The sequence below is a fragment of the Lynx canadensis genome, chromosome B2, assembly GCF_007474595.2.
Source record: "Lynx canadensis isolate LIC74 chromosome B2, mLynCan4.pri.v2, whole genome shotgun sequence".
Classification (NCBI taxonomy): Eukaryota; Metazoa; Chordata; class Mammalia; order Carnivora; family Felidae; genus Lynx; species Lynx canadensis.
This window is the reverse complement of record NC_044307.1, coordinates 3,720,198-3,736,022: the sequence shown is the minus strand read 5'-3', so window position 1 is coordinate 3,736,022 and position 15,825 is coordinate 3,720,198. Positions and strand designations below refer to the sequence as shown.

Here is a 15,825-nt window from a genome sequence, read left to right as displayed (position 1 = left end):
AACTATGCAAATGAGGTATGGAAATAAAGCTTTTCTATTGGCCACTTGACTGAGACTCGTTACTAGCCAATCAGGCAACCGGGTTTGCTCCCCAGGAAATGGCTATAAAAGCAGCGATGTTTTACCTACGTCTCGGCTTGCTGTCTTTTGGCAAGTGATTAGCTCTCTTGTCCTGGGACTTCTTTTCGTTGCTTACGATGTCTGGACGTGGCAAGCAGGGAGGTAAGGCTCGCGCCAAGGCGAAGTCTCGCTCTTCTCGCGCCGGGCTGCAGTTCCCGGTGGGCCGCGTGCACCGGCTGCTCCGCAAGGGCAACTACGCCGAGCGGGTGGGGGCCGGCGCGCCGGTGTACCTGGCGGCCGTGCTGGAGTACCTGACGGCCGAGATCCTGGAGCTGGCGGGCAACGCGGCCCGCGACAACAAGAAGACGCGCATCATCCCGCGCCACCTGCAGCTGGCCATCCGCAACGACGAGGAGCTCAACAAGCTGCTGGGCCGCGTCACCATCGCGCAGGGCGGCGTCCTGCCCAACATCCAGGCCGTGCTGCTGCCCAAGAAGACCGAGAGCCACCACAAGGCCAAAGGCAAGTGATCTGGCAGTCCTCTGAGTTCCCGGAAGCGCTTTCATACCCAAAGGCTCTTTTCAGAGCCCCCCCACCACTTCAAAGGAAGAGCTAATACCACTCTTTAGGTTAAGGCGGGGAAGTCGATAAAGGTAAGTTGATTTTAGCCCAAGCCAGGATAGTGCGGTTCCTCGGCTTTTGAAAAAAAAGTGTCCAGGTGTTAAAGTCGCCCGGTCCTTCTAGGTAACGGCAAATCGAGTGTCCGACAGCTGCTTGTACTTCCTGACTTGACGAATCTAGGCACCTCGGATAGTAATGCCTAACTTAAAACTCGGCTAACTGCGCAGCTCCGCAGTGATTTCTTAAGCTGTCTTGCGAAGTCGCTCGGATGTCCTTGAAGGTAAACTTAACCGAGTAACACGGTAACTCCCTGGCCAGTCTCGTAGGTGCCTCGTCTTGGGCTGCGAGCAACCCGTCTTAACTAATCTATAAAGGAGTTAGCCTCTGCTCCTGTAAGTTTTCAAAGTATTATCTGAAACTTCAAGTATGGGAAAGGGTCTCTGAAAAGTGGCTTTCCCCGAACGGGATAGTTCACAATACTGACTGAATCCACATTCGAATTGAGGCTTCTGTTTACAAGTCAATTGGCTTTGGAACCAGTTTCTAACTCCTGGTACTCGGTCTTGTCATCCATAAACTGGTGGAAAATTGGTGTTTTCATTAGACCTTTCTGCCAATCAATACATTTAGAGCCCCAAACCTAGAGCAGTGCTGGACTTTCAACCAACTGCAATTAACACTTTATTTCAAGAGGCTCAAATGCCTAGATTCCTAAGGCAGCCTGAAAAAAAGGTAGAATCGGGCCACAGGCCTCTCCAAAGCAGTTGCTACTAAGGAGCTAGTCATTTAGCTGCTCCCAACACCAAAAGCTGCAATCTGGGACCGTGCAAAACTTCCTGCAATCTTATTTTCTAGGATTGAGTCTCCAAGTGATTCTTTGGGGTGACTGGGTTAATGCTCTGGAAAGTTCTTAGGCAGGAAGGGTGAGTGGGCCACGGGTTGCCCACACCCCTGCACTCGAGACTGGCGGCCCAAGGAGAAACAGCCTCTTGCACACGCTCTGGGAGCTCCCACTGAAGCATTTCCAGGTGGCAGTGTTGGGAGCATTCATATCGGAATATGCACGGGGAGGGGAGGGGAGATCATCTAAACAGAAGCTGGTTCCCCGTGGACATGCCTCCCACTTTCTAAATGGTGACGCTTCTGGAATGGTCTGGAAGCAGCCTCCACCCTCCCAGCCTTCCTCCTCCTCCACTCCCACCCACCTCCCTCCTTCCCCGAGTCCCGCCTCCCGCTCCCCCAGCCTGATAGTCACCCTGGAAAAAAGGGGCTAGGGTGTCTGGGAGTTTGGTGAAGACAAAGGGGCAGAACAAGTGAGCGCCTTGATTCTAACACGTTAGAGTTTTCTGAGTTTGTAAGGATTCTAAGGGGTGGGCGGGCTGAGATTGCACACGGGGAGGTTCCGGCCTGGCAGCGGTCCAGACTGGGGTCCGCCCAGAGGACCAGGTTCTTTGCACCCAGAATTTCTTGTATGCTGGAGAACTTGGATCCTTAGGTCCGAATTGCTTTATATGAGCCTAGCAATGCTCTTCATGAACTTCCCAGGTTGGTTTTGAGCCCAGCTCCAGCACTGACCAGGTGGGTGACCTTGGGCTTCGTGGTCAATTCCCCCCTGCCTCCATTTCTTCCTGTTCACCTTCGCTCACCTAGTGGTGAAACAAGTAGGCTCAGCAGTGTGGGTTCTGAAACTAGAACACAGGCACTCAAGGGCAACAGCTGACACTGAGCACTTTACTGTGTCAGGCATAGTTCTACCTGCTTCCAGAAAATTCATTTAAGCCAACAATCTACAGGTAAGTGCTATCACTCTCCAGACTTGAAAGCCTCGGTAACAGGAACAGAACACAGACTTAGACCTTGTCTAAGTCCCAAGGTCAGGAAGCCAATACTTTAACTGCTGGCTGTTCTGCTGTAAGCACAGCTCCCTTAATAGGTGATTGTCGGAATAATGAAACCGGTAAAAACTCAATACATAATGGCTTAACTTTGTCCATGTACCCAACTGTCACCAGTTGTATCCTCAGCTGTGAAGAATTCAAGGGAAAGAGGAGAGGTGTTCTCCCTGGAATCTACACAAACGGAGGAAGGTCACCCGTGGTATTAGCACTGCAAACCCAGAGGAAAAGCCCCTAGACTTGAAACAAGGGGACAAATCAGGAGGTGGTTCGGTAAAGAGTTACAGGACTTGATACACTAATTTCTTGTGAGTGAAGAAGGAGTTAGTGAAGATATGATTTTGAATTCTCCCCTCTGGGCTTCAGTAACAAAACTCTGTATTGTTTAGTTAACGATACATTGTGTTAATTTTATTTGTTTCCTCTTCAGCAAGACCTCCTTAAAGTCAAAGACCCCATCTTGTTAAATTAACAGTCAGCATAGACCCTTGCATAAGATAAACACTCGAAAATTGGGCAGTGTGTAAATGCTGAGCTGAGTCAGTGGCTGGGCCATCAGGAAGCACTTTGTTCTAGAGGGTCTGCTTATCACCAGAGGAGACTAACAGGTTGCTAATAACATCTTCTCTTTGCAGTAGAAAATCCCTTCTGAAAAACTAGTTTGCATTGGCATCTTATTTGGGGAGCTTCAGAGAGGCACAGAAGGTGCCAAGTGACCAGCTCTTACCTAAGAGGACAGCCAAGAGGCCGTTCCCCAAGCAGAGGACACTGCTTAGAGATGTGTCCTAGCTCCCCCTCTCCAGCATGCTTCTTTTCCTTCCTCTTTGAAACGTCACTGTTTATATCCAAAAGCCCTAGCTACTCCTTTGGAAAATTCTCCAGTGAGCAATAAATTCTCAGTAGCTTCAGTTGGTTTCCAGCCATCGAGCAGGTCTCCATCCGCCATGCCTCAAGGGTCCTGGGGAGGACCATTTCAGTTGGGGCAAGTTGATGAGAATGATAAACCCAGGCCTTCCAATTACTGGAGGCACCTGGACACCAGGGACAAAAAGTTGATCTCAGGGATTTACTGAGATGTGAGGCTAAGCTGAATCATTATTTGGTTATTTAGGGCATTCCCAACAATGCAGACCACGATGATGCAGCATCACCAACTAGAAAACCCCTTTTTACATTTTGAAACCACCTATGCAGCTTTCCTTTATTCCGTCCATTATACAGTCACTTACTAGTTTTTTTTACAAGCACGATACATTTTATAATTGAAAGATCGTATATTAAGGTCAATTACATTACCACCTACGGGTTTGTCATCTGTCGACGATCCTAAGTTATAATTACCAACGTAAATATTCCTGTTAAATATGCGTGTATATTATTAGAAGATGCTAGGAATTTAACTGAGGACTCCCCACGCGTACTGAAATCGAGACTAAGAAGTGCGGACTTGAAAATAAAGTGAAGTCACAGGCATGGAGTGAGGGTGGGCATCTTAAAAAATATCCGAACTTCATGGGACTTGATTACACTGCAGTAGTTTCCCTGTGTGGCAGCCGGGGCAAGGGGGTGGAACCGTCTCCGGGCTTAGGACTAACGCGCGTCATTACAGTTGAGGCTGTTTCCCAAAGAAGTGAGTGTGCTAAGCCTCAGGGACACCAGGCGGTGGTGATACCCAGAACCGAAAGTACAGGACTTGACTTTGCACCACAACAAATTGTCTTTGCGTTAAAGATGGATCCCAACACGGTCAGACTATACCACGTGCTCTAAAGTTCAGAACCTTGACGCTTGGTACTTGTTCCCGGTCTTTCCCCGATGTCCCTGATGTTCCATCAATTCTGCAGTTTCCGAGGCTGTCTTATGCGCAGTAAACTTCCAATTTTACATCTCCAGCCCCGACCTCCATTGTGAAGTGTGAATGCGTGTATGCACGTTTCTCCCCAACTCCTTCACGTGCAACTCTCTTTTCAGCCCGAATCCACCTAAGACACAGGAGTTGACGTTGTAAGCCTGTTACTCCCTCTATTCCTTCCCGCTCAGGAAGTGACACTACCCTAAATCCATTGGCTCAAGCCAAAACTTTAGGGGGTGAGCCTTCCTTGCTTCCCTTCCTCTCCACAAATCCAAACTATCCATAAGTCATGTCACCTATACCCCCAACACGTGTCTTCCTGTATTCTCTACGCTCCTTGCCATGACCTGAGGGGCCACCCATGACCACCTCAGGCCTCTGGCCTCTGGCCTTCTCTCGGACTTATCTCCATCTTTCTGTTCCAGCCACACTGGTCTCTTTCCACCTGCCAAGCTCTTTCCTGTTTCAAGACATTTTCACTGTTGCTCTTTTTCTCCAAAATACCTGTTCCCTGACTTGTCTTCTGGAAAGCTCTCTCTCACCCTTCAGGACTCTGCTTTTCTTCAGACAGTCCTGTTCTGACAGACCTACCCAGACAGATCAAAGATCTGGATACAAAATACAAATACTGGATGACATTTTAGGAAACATCTTAACCTCAGGGGTGTGTGTGCATATGTGTGCGTGTGCACGCGAACACTGAGGGTCAGGTGTTATTGTTAAGCAAGGCGGGAAAGAAAGCCGTAGAAGACAGGACATAAACTACATAGGCCAGAAGGAGATTTTAGACAATATAATAGAAGAAAATGACTAACCAGGATATTTTGTATCTTTTATTAAATTCAAGTGGCCAGGGGCGCCTGGGTGGCTTAGTCAGTTAAGCGTCCCACGTCGGCTCAGGTCACCATCTCACGGTTCCTGAGTTCAAGCCCCGCATCGGGCTCTGTGCTGACAGCTCGGAGCCTGGAGCCTGCTTCGGATTCTGTGTCTCCCTCTCTCTCTGCCCCTCCCCCGCTCGGTCTGTCTCTCTTTCTCTGTCTCAAAAACAAAATCAAAGACATAAAAAAAATTTTTTTTAATAAATTCAAGTGGCCAATGCATATCAGGGGTAAAAAAGTCAACCTTTCTAGTAGTTAAGCTTTGTATATACCAGTAATAATGGGATGCCTTTTCCTATCCATGGAGAGACACCCACGGAAACAAATAGTAAACAGGACTACTGAGGGCGGGGAAGGATTGCCATGGCCTATACTCTTTTGAAAAATTCTCCTGGAAATATCTATTTAAATGTAGTATTAGACCCTTGGCCTTGTGTACAACAAATCAGTTCTAGATAAATAAAGACGGAAACCAAACAGGAAAAAAAAAAAAGTTGGCCCTTGAAAAAAGAGGACATCTACCTTCTAGAAACAAGCCCCCATGATGTAAGGTTATAGGAAGAGAGGTTTTTCACCTTTACAAGCATCTGAGTGTAAAGTGTTAAAATGGGCGTGTATTAAGTTGGTAACTTCAAGTATCAAGAGTAAAGTTAAGAAGTAGCCTCCCTCTGCTCACTGCTCCGGCAGGTCACTCTCTGGCCGTGACCCTGTGTAGACTCTTTGAACTACAGTCCCAGATTTTACCTATTGGGTCTCACAGCTCTGGCGTCTCCCCATTCCAGCCTCCGCTCCATGAAATGGGGACCTCTCTGCGTTCTCACTGTGCCTTCCCTGCATCCAGCAGAGTGTCTGGGAAGTGGCGGCCACTCAGCTCCGCCGAACGCGCAGGGAGGGGATGGCGTGGCCCAGAAAGCCCGCTCTGAGCCCCGCACGTGGTTGTCTGCGCTGTCTGCGGAGAGGGGTCTGTCCAGTAACCGTCACCCACAGCTCGCCCCGTTAGCAGGTGTGCAGCGAGATCGGGAAGTGCGCCCCGCCTGCCTGCCACGCTCCCCCTTTTCGGCTTTGTGCACTAACCTCCCCAGATTTAATGTCTTCATGACAACCCTCAGGAAGCCCTTCATTCTTTTAAGGGCCTCTTCTCTGCCGGCTGATACCCCCGCATAAAAGAATCCCCTTTAATGTGCTACTGGGTCTGTGGTTACTAAGGGTTCGCTTGGAATCCTGGAAAGAAAAGAGTCACGCAGCTGGTGCGTGTGACAAAGTCAATACTTGTTCATCCACTCACAGTGTCTGCTCTGCACAGAAGGGCAGCTCCTGGCTCCTACATTCCAATGCGCGGATTATCCAGTTAGCACCCTCCTCTCCAGGCTGTTTGTGGAAGATTCTATCCCACCCGTGTCTATACCCTGGCACTTTACATTCTCCCCACATGGCGGAGTTTCAGTAAATACTCCGAACGAACGTGCTGACCACAAACCTTAGATGTGCCCAGAAATGGAATAGTCACCAAGCCGCAGGGCCTTGAAGGTTTATCCCTGGGGTATGTACCGTTTTAGCCTCCACCCAGGCTTAAATCCCAGTTACTCACTTTGGAGGGAGATCCGTGACGGTTCTACAGCTGCCGTGTCCAACACGGTAGCCACTGGCCACATGTGACGTTCTCAGTTTAAATATAACATAATTAAATCAAAGAATTGAGTGAAATTAAATTGAAAACTCAGGCTTCAGTTGCACTAGCTACAGTTCAAGTTGCTGGTGGCTACGGTCTTGGATAGAAAGATACAGAGCACCTCGGTCATCCCAGAAAGTTCTATTGGTAGGCACTCCTTGTCCTTCTAATTGTTCACAGGCACTTACTCGATGCCCTCCAGGTGGCATCTGCGTATATAACGTATGGTCACCAGACCAAATACAGGATGCTCAGTTACATGTGAATGTCAGATAAGCAACAAATAATTGTTGAAGACTAAATATGCTTTAAACTATTGCACAAAATGTACTACGCTAAGACAAAAATTGTTATTTATCTGAAATTCAGATTTCACCGGGCATCTTGCATTCTTATGCGCCAAATCTGGCAACGCTGCCTGAAGAACAAAATGAGAGCATCTTCCGGGGCACCTGCGTGGCTCAGTGGGTTGAGGTCCGACTTCGGCTCAGGTCACGGTCTCACGGTTTGAGGGTTCGAGCCACGCGTCGGGCTCTGGGCTGATGGCTCAGAGCCTGGAGCCTACTTCGGATTCCGTGTCTCCCTCTCTCTCTGCCCTTCCCCTGTTCTCTCTCTCTCTCTTTCTCTCTCTCTCTCAAAATAAATAAACATTAAAAAACAAATGAGAGCATCTTCCCGGGGAGCCTGGGTCCTCTTGACCGTGGGGAGTTTCTATACGAGCAACTGAGAAGGTCTGACACCAGAGACGGGCCTGTGGGTCTTTCTGCCTGTGTTGAGAAAGGCCGAGGAAGAAGTTCCTAACGGCCTTTACTTTGGTTTCAGATCTTTCCTTCGGTTTCCAAAGCTTCTCACTACAGAGATGTCTGGGTCCAGAAAGTGTCTGTGAAACTCATCGGTTCTCAGAAATAAATGGATAGATGGGGTGCCATGGTCAGTCATGACTGACTGATTCTGCACCTGCAATTTTTTTCCTCCTGAAAACTTATTCCGGGTTTATTTCTTTGTGTGTACACGTACAGCTTGGGGAGGAGAGTAAAGGCGGGAAAATATTATCGAAGAGAAGCTCTCTCTCGTAGGAAATATGTCTAATGGTTTGAATTAGTCATAGATTCAGAGGGTTCAGACAAATCAAACTACCAAGGTATGTGTTGAGAATCCACCCCTCCACTGGATTACTCTACGAGGTAACCATTAATTCCCTTGTATACCTACGCACTGTTAACTCACGCAGATGTGAGTCAAGCCACCCCCTCCCGCCTTCACTGATGAAAGACAGCCAACTGTATACACTGTTCTGCCCTTACTCTTTTCCTACAACAGTGTATTTTGGAGAACTTTCCAGATGTGAAAACAGGGAGCTTTCTGTACACCATCCTGTGGGATTGCACTGTGTCCCTACATCTTAGTGCACGTAACCCGTCCGCTATCGGGGGGCATATAAAACGAGATGATAAACCCGGATTCACAGCACGTCCGATTGACAGTCCTCCCGTTCTGCTGGGGTTGTGGAAAGTGAACAGAAACGCGCCACTCTTGGGTGAGAGACTCGAGGTTCTTTGCCTTAGAAACTCTATAGCCCTAGCCGAGGTAGCAATTTTGAACCTCACTTTCTTCATCTGTACAATGGAGGCAATGCCTCCCTTACGGTGACTGTAAGAATGAAAGAGGACCGTGTGAATTGTTTGAAGCTCAAAAGAACAACACGGATAAGATCGTGTAACTTTCAACACCATTTCGCTTGCGAGAGTTAGAGACGATACGATGTAATAGGAACAGTCTCCAAAGTCCAGCCCGCTGCCGGGGCATGAGGTGGTGCAGGGAGGCAGGAAGGCCGGCTCTCAATTACCTGCTTGAGACATCTCCCGGGTGACATGGCCCTGTCCTGCCCACCGGAGTCAGAAAATACCCTCTCCCAATTTCCTCCGACCCTTCTCCCTATTGCTTTTTTTCCTTCAACCAAGGTCAGCTGTTGTCTATTTGTTTGGTTTTTTTTTTGTTTTTAAGGTCACGTTTTAAGAATGTCTCCGCTAAGCTGTAAAGTCTGTGTGTGTTGGGGGCTGGGGGGCCCTCTGGGCCATTGTTGCACTGCCCGCTGTGAGCCTGGGGACTGACGTTGCCTGGCATACACTGGTCAGTCCAGAAACAGCTGGCGAATCCATCAGGCAGGCAGGTGTGGGAAGAGGGCATCGATGTACCAAGTCTATACAAAGTGGCTTGTGCACGGGCACACACACACAAATACATGTAGTTGCACAGCAGACACGCAGCGAGACCTTCCGGGAAGGCATGGGAACCTGGAGTTAACTGCTGGGGTTTGTGTCCTAGCTCTGGTCCGCCCCTTACCACGTGTCTGACTGGGGGTAAGTCACCTGCCATCCCTGAAGATCAGACTTGCCATCTGTAAAATGGGACAGCGCCTCCCAGAGTTTTGAGAACCAATCCAATGGGCTGGTACCTGAGGAAGCACAGCGTTCCTCGTGAAGCTTAATGTAAACATGCGCGAAACGATGCGGACAGAGATCCATTCCAGTCTGTCTGTCTATCTATCATCTATCGATTCATCTATTTCCAAATATGGAAAAGCAAAAGCAGGAGAGGATATTGGGATCCCCCTCGGGGATCTGCTGGCTTCACCCATAGAGACAGAAGTAACCGGGCTTATGCTAAGCTGGAATACTACCTGCTGCTGGTGGCAACTAGGCCCATGGCAGGAGGAAGCTTCTAGAAGAGAGGGCCCAGCAGACATTCGCCGCTGAAATGGCAGCGGATGCCGCCACTCACCTCCCCCCAAGTCTCTTCCATGTACGGGACCAGCAGCCCCAGTGGAACGGGTGGGCCTTTCGAACCCAGCTGAGCTGTCTTTCCAAGAGCAGAGGATGTCAAGGCACGGATGCGCCATACGTTGCCCCCTCCACTTTGGGCTCGGTTCGCTCCCTGGACGTGGAGAATTCACCCCGACCGGGGATCTGAGCAGCCTTGACACAAGAAAGAAAAATGCAGACGGCTATTAAAAAGAAGGGTCCCGGGTAGATGGGCCCTGGGGGAGGACAGAATAAGTGAGCGTAGAGCACAGAAGGAAGCTTCTGTTTCCTTTGGCTCAGTCCCTGCAGGTGGTGAGTGAAGAGACCAGGGCCCTGAATCAGTTGGCCTTGTGCACGGTTGCTAAAGAGATCAGTGGTTTGTACACGTCCACACCCTGAGGTATATTTCTGCCCTTGACGTCTTGACTGTCTCACGCCTCCAGTGGACGTGCCATTTTGGATCTTTCCTTCCTCTCTTGCTACTCTGTGTTCAGTGTAGGGCTGGTAGCCTTAAAACCGCTGCTGCTTACGGTACCGGTAGTTACTAATGGGGATTAGTAAATGCTACACATCAGGGTGTTTGGTTTTCTCCTGGAGAGCCAGCCAGTTGTTAAACAGTGAGCAGCACACCGCCGCCTTGAACAACCGTCGCTCCTCCCCGGTGAGGACACACACGTTTGCTCACACTATTTTCCTACCCAGAAAGATCCCGTCTCACTTCCCATGCTTCTGGGCTAATTTAAATCCCACACTCCTGCCCCCCCCCCCCCCAGAGTGGTTCAGTTGGCTAAGCGTCTGACGTCGGCTCAGCTCATGATCTCGCGGTTCAGGAGTTTGAGCTCCCTGTTGGGCTCTGTGATGGCAGCTCGGAGCCTGCTTCGGCTTCTGTCTCGCTCCCTCTCTCTGCCCCTCCCCTGCTCACACTCTCTCTTTCTCTCTCAAAAATAAACATTAAAAAATTGGTTTTCAAAGATAAATAAATCCCTATAATCTGTACCTCCCATGTATATTTTCGTATTGTTTCCCATCTGTACCTCCCATGTATATTTCGTATTGTTTTCATGCCTACTTTCCAGATTGTAGGAGGACACCTAGCACACTCTTCAGCCAGACAGATACTCACCTGCCCCAACCCTAACTTCCTTCATGGCTTTTGCTCCCTGATCATTCTCCTACTTCCAGAGGGGGAGAGTGGCCATGGCCTGGCAGGTGGTGACGCTGGGAGTGAGGGCTGTGAGCACAGCGGGCTCCGAATGCCCCGAGCAAGGCGAGCAAGGCGCCACTAGGGCACAGCAGGGTTGTTTAAGCAGTGACCCCAGGGACTTCCTCGGGGTTGCCTGGTGATAAACTGAGAACAATGGCTGCTTCTTTCCCCGTGGGAAGATCAGCCAATGTTCCCAAGTGCTGGGAGGCTGGCGTTCGCAGCTGACGCCCACACAGAAAATGTTTCTTCTCCCTATTCAAGTCTGCTTTCGTGTTTTTTCTACTGAGGGAACAGCACAGGCAGTGGGTGCCCTTGGGGAGCACCGCCCCTCTGGGCACCAGGATGTGCCCCTCCTTCCCCAGAGATGAGCCCTGAGCGTTGCATGAGAACAGCCAGTGCCCTGGCAGACTTCTGCCCCCCAACCTAGTTCCAGGGGCCACAGCCAAGACCACCGGAGGCCCCAAATAGGAAGGCCTGGTCCGAGTCGCATGACCTCTAGAGGTTGAAGTCAGTGGAAAGGAGTGGAAAGGAGCTTCCATTAAGGGCCTAGATCCAACTTTTTGAACATGATGGAAATTGCCTTGTGTCTGTCTTCTCCAATGTCCTTCATGAAAGCTGGAAACCAATTGCTGTTTCTATATTTCCCATTTATCTCCTGTAGGTCCCCTTTCTACCGTCCCTCCTCTGCCCGCAATCTCTTTCCTCTCCACGTACCATCAACTATCTTTCAAGGAACACTTTTTGAAAGCATCCTTGTGGGGGAAGCTGGATGGCTCAGTCAGTTAAGTGTCTGACTCTCGGTTTCAGCTCAGGTCATGATCTCACGGTTTTGCGAGTTCAAGCCCCACGTCGGGCTCTGAGCCTGCCTGGGACTTCTCTCTCTCTCTCTCTCTCTCTCTCTCTCTCTCTGCCCTTCCCCTGCTCACACAGCTCTGTCTCTCTCAAAATAAGTAAATACACTTAAAAGATTTTTTAATGAAACTAAAAACATTTACAAAAACCCATGAAAGTAACTTCTTGTTTTCACGCTAGGTGGTCGGTGTTGAAATACGTGCAGACCCGCCACCACCGCGCTCTATGGATGCTCCTAGGGGACCCAGGCTGAGCTCGGCTTCGGGCGCCCGCGTCCCTGTGGCGGAACAGCAGGTGCACAGCGGTACTCTGGCTCCATCATCAGGAACCTCGCTGCCGGGATCTCACCTGTAGCTCAGAAGCTGGGCCTCAGAATCGGACAAATTGCCCTTCTACCCAAATTCACCGCTCTCCAAATTAGCGTTAGACTGTGACGGATGTAGTCCCTGCCTCATTGCAGGAAGTAGATTATAATATTCACTGCGTGCCAAGCGCTACCTTCTTTTATCTTCATAAGGAGTTTATGAGGTAGGCGCTCTTACGATCCCAGAGGCCTAGGGACACAGAGACGTAGGGAACTTGCCCGTGTCGTCATTTTTCGTTACGCGCTGACACCCGGGGTCTACTGGCCCAAGGAGTTGTGAACTGCCTGTCGCTCTGAAGGTTCGTTTTATTTGACTTGGTTGCCACTCCCATCTTGTAATGTCCTCTTGTAGCTTAGTCTTTAACCAAGGAACACCAGAAATGAGGCCCTACTCATTTGTTACTTTTTGGTGATTTTCGTCATTCTGAGAGAGAGAACTTCTGAGAGAGACGTTCAACTTTAAGGAAGCAAGAAGATACCTGATATTGAACAATTTGTTCTTTTTCTTTGTGCCCAACCGAAAGGAGACGGACAGCAGCCGTGAAGGCTGGACACTGTGATTTCTGGGACCCTGTGGGATAATGGAAGTAAAAACACAGGTTTGGCCATATGTCAGCCCCTCCTTTGCAACACTATGTGACCGAGAGCAAACCATTTCCCCTTTTTATCCTCAGTTTTTCTTTGTCTGGAAAATGGAACCAGTCCTATCACCTGCCTCGGGGGATGGATGTCAAGGTTAAGTGGGGATAATGTACGGGGCACATAGTAGACACTGAAAACAATGCCCCCTCCTCCTTTCTTTTCCCCTTATCTACGAGCTTGGCTCATCTCTAGGTGTATCCATTCTCTATCACCACATCACCAATGATCCCCAAACTTGGCCACTTCAGGACCGGAACTTGGCCGTGCCGGGCCCTCTAGCTCTCTCACAGGCTGCTTTGAAGATGTGGTGGGTCTACAGCGATGGCTGTAATGGGGCCCAGTGTGTACTGAAGGCCCAGTGTGGGATCAATCCACTCACGAACCCGTGTACATGGCTGTTGGCAGGATTCAGACCCTCGAGGACTGTTAGACTCAGGGGCTCAAGTCCTCGTTGGTTGTTTCTTGTCTTGTGGGCCTTCCAACCGGACAGCTTACAGCTTGACTTTCTTCTGAGGGAGCGAGCATGAGAGAGGGCGCAAGTGAGGGCCCCAGACAGGGGCCACAACCTTTGGGAACCTAATGTGAAAAGGGACCCGCCATCGCTTCTGATGCATTCTACTTGTTCCTAGCAAGTCCCCAAGAGCAGCGCACAGTCACAGAAAACGGATAACCCGAGGGTGTGAACCCTCAGAGGCACAGGGTCACCTTAGAGGATGCCCACCACACGGAATATATCACGACCCGTTTAAAACAAGGTGAAACTGTCTTCTTGATCCAGTGTCTTTAGAAATGGAAGAGTATCTCTGACTTCTCACACACACAGGTCTGGTTGGGTGCAGGTTGGGTCATGTGCTCAGGCATCAAAAGTTGCCCAAGTATTTACATTTCTGACTGTCCCTGGAAACTACATTTCCCAGGCTCCCTTGCTCTCTGGTTTCCAGGAGTTTTGACCAATGGAGACGCTGGTAGGCCATGTTGGTGAGACTGGGCACTTCTCCCTTCCCTCTTCACTTCCTAGGGTCTCCCCAGTTGGTACTCTATGGCTCTGTCTCATCAGAAGGCCTTCACTTGGTGCTCTGAGCTCCTGCCTTACCAGCCTGTGCTGTTCCAGCTACGCTGGGGGGTTCCAGCCCCAGCTCCTAGTTAATAGGAGTTAACACCTCTTCCTCCCTTTGTCCCAGTAGCCCTGGGAGACACACAACTTCCTGCTGCCGCGTATCTTTTGGTTACTCCCCACCCCTCTTTTGGTTTCTCAACTCTTTCATCACCCGTTTATATAATTATCTCAATTAAATTCCATCTGTATGAAATCCCTAGAGCGCCTTCTCTTTTTTAACCAGACTGTACTCATCCACTGGGAAACAGTGGGACCAAACACAGCTGACGAACACTGATCTTCCTTGAACAACTAACGTGCAGACCAGTGTTTACAGCGTTTTCGAGTCCTAAATATCTTCCCGGGTCCTCATGCTGCTGGAAGTCCAGCTCAAAATATATCCTCTAATCTGTACCTTGATCTCCTGACCAGAAATTAAGCACACATCTGATACTTTATTTAATATCAAGTGTATCTCATTATACATTAATTAACGGTATGGCTTATACACTCAGTTCATGTGAATTTAGGATTAAAAAGCAACATATATCAGGGTGCCTGGGTGGCTCAGTCGGTTGGGCTCAGTCGGCTCAGGTCACGATCTCACCGTTCATGAGTTCGAACCCCACGTCAGGCTCTGTGCTGACAGCTCGGAGCCGGGAGCCGGCTTCAGATTCTGTGCCTCCCTCTCTCTCTGCCCCTCCCCCGATCACACTGTCCCTCTTTCTCTCTCAAAAATAAAAAATAAAACATAAAAGAATTTTTTAAAAAGTAACATATATGGTCACTTACTGTGTGTCAAGCACTGTGAAATCACTTCCGATGAGATCAGGTGCATTCAGGGTGCATACGGCCTTAGACTGTTGAATCGCTTCAAAAAAATGACCTCATCTGATCTTAGCGACCCTCCTACAAAGTAGATAATAGTTGTATCTATGGGATTTTTGCCAGATTCTACAACAAACAACCCCCACATCTTAGTTCGTAGCAACAGCAAAGGTTGTTTCCGACTCACACTGTATTTCTTAGTGGATCTGCCATGGCTCTGTTCCATGTTTTCTTCACGGAGGGACCCAGGCTGAATGCGACATGAAGGGATCTTATTGCTGTTAATGACTTTTCTGGGAAGTGGGCACACGTCACTTCTAATACTTTACCAACCAAAGCCACTCCTGTGGCAATGACTGATGTTGATGTGGAGGAGCAATGTACTCTTCATATGGGGAGGCATATTGTAAATCCATATGGATGGGCAGGGATGTGTAATCCTCCCAAATATGCAGCAAAAATTTGGGAGTAGTAATACCACCTACCATACCATCGTCATCCAAATTTTGAACATGAGACAACTGAGAAATAGAGGTTAGTAAATTTCTTAAACTCATAAATCTAGTAAGTGACAGGATTTGAATTTGAAATGGAGGCATCTGCCTTCAGAACTGTGACAGCCAGATTCCAAGATGGCCCTGGTAATCTCACCTTCCAGTATGCACACACACGCTTGGATCATTCCCTCCCCAAACTGGATACACTGACCTATGTAAGTAATATAATACTGTGGCTTCTGGAATTAGGTCATAAAAGATACTGTGACTTCAGTTTTGCTCTCTTGGATCACTCACTTTTGAGGAAGTTAGGTGCCACGTAGGGAGTCCTGGAGCAGACCTACGGAGAGGCCAAAGAACTGAGGCCTTCTGCCCAATAGCCAGCACTGACTTGGCAGCCATGAGAGCCATCTGGGAATTGGGTCTTCCAGCCCCAGTCAAGTCTTCAGATGACTTCACTTCCAGCTAATATCTTGACTCCAGTCTCATCAGATATCTCAAGTCAAAACTACCCAGTTAAGCGGTGCCCGGGTGGCTCAGTCAGTTGAGCGTCCAACTCTCAACTT

At 49.2% G+C, this 15,825-nt stretch overlaps 1 protein-coding gene across 1 annotated transcript; it reads left to right on the top strand.

The window, feature by feature from the left end:
* Window positions 1-68: 68 nt before the first annotated feature.
* On the top strand, window positions 69-14,148 carry LOC115514800 (histone H2A.J). Its single transcript, XM_030316984.2, is given in 3 exon segments — window positions 69-566; window positions 569-713; window positions 12,013-14,148. Coding segments are annotated over 2 exon segments (477 nt in total). The 5' UTR covers window positions 69-197; the 3' UTR covers window positions 677-713; window positions 12,013-14,148.
* Window positions 14,149-15,825: the final 1,677 nt, after the last annotated feature.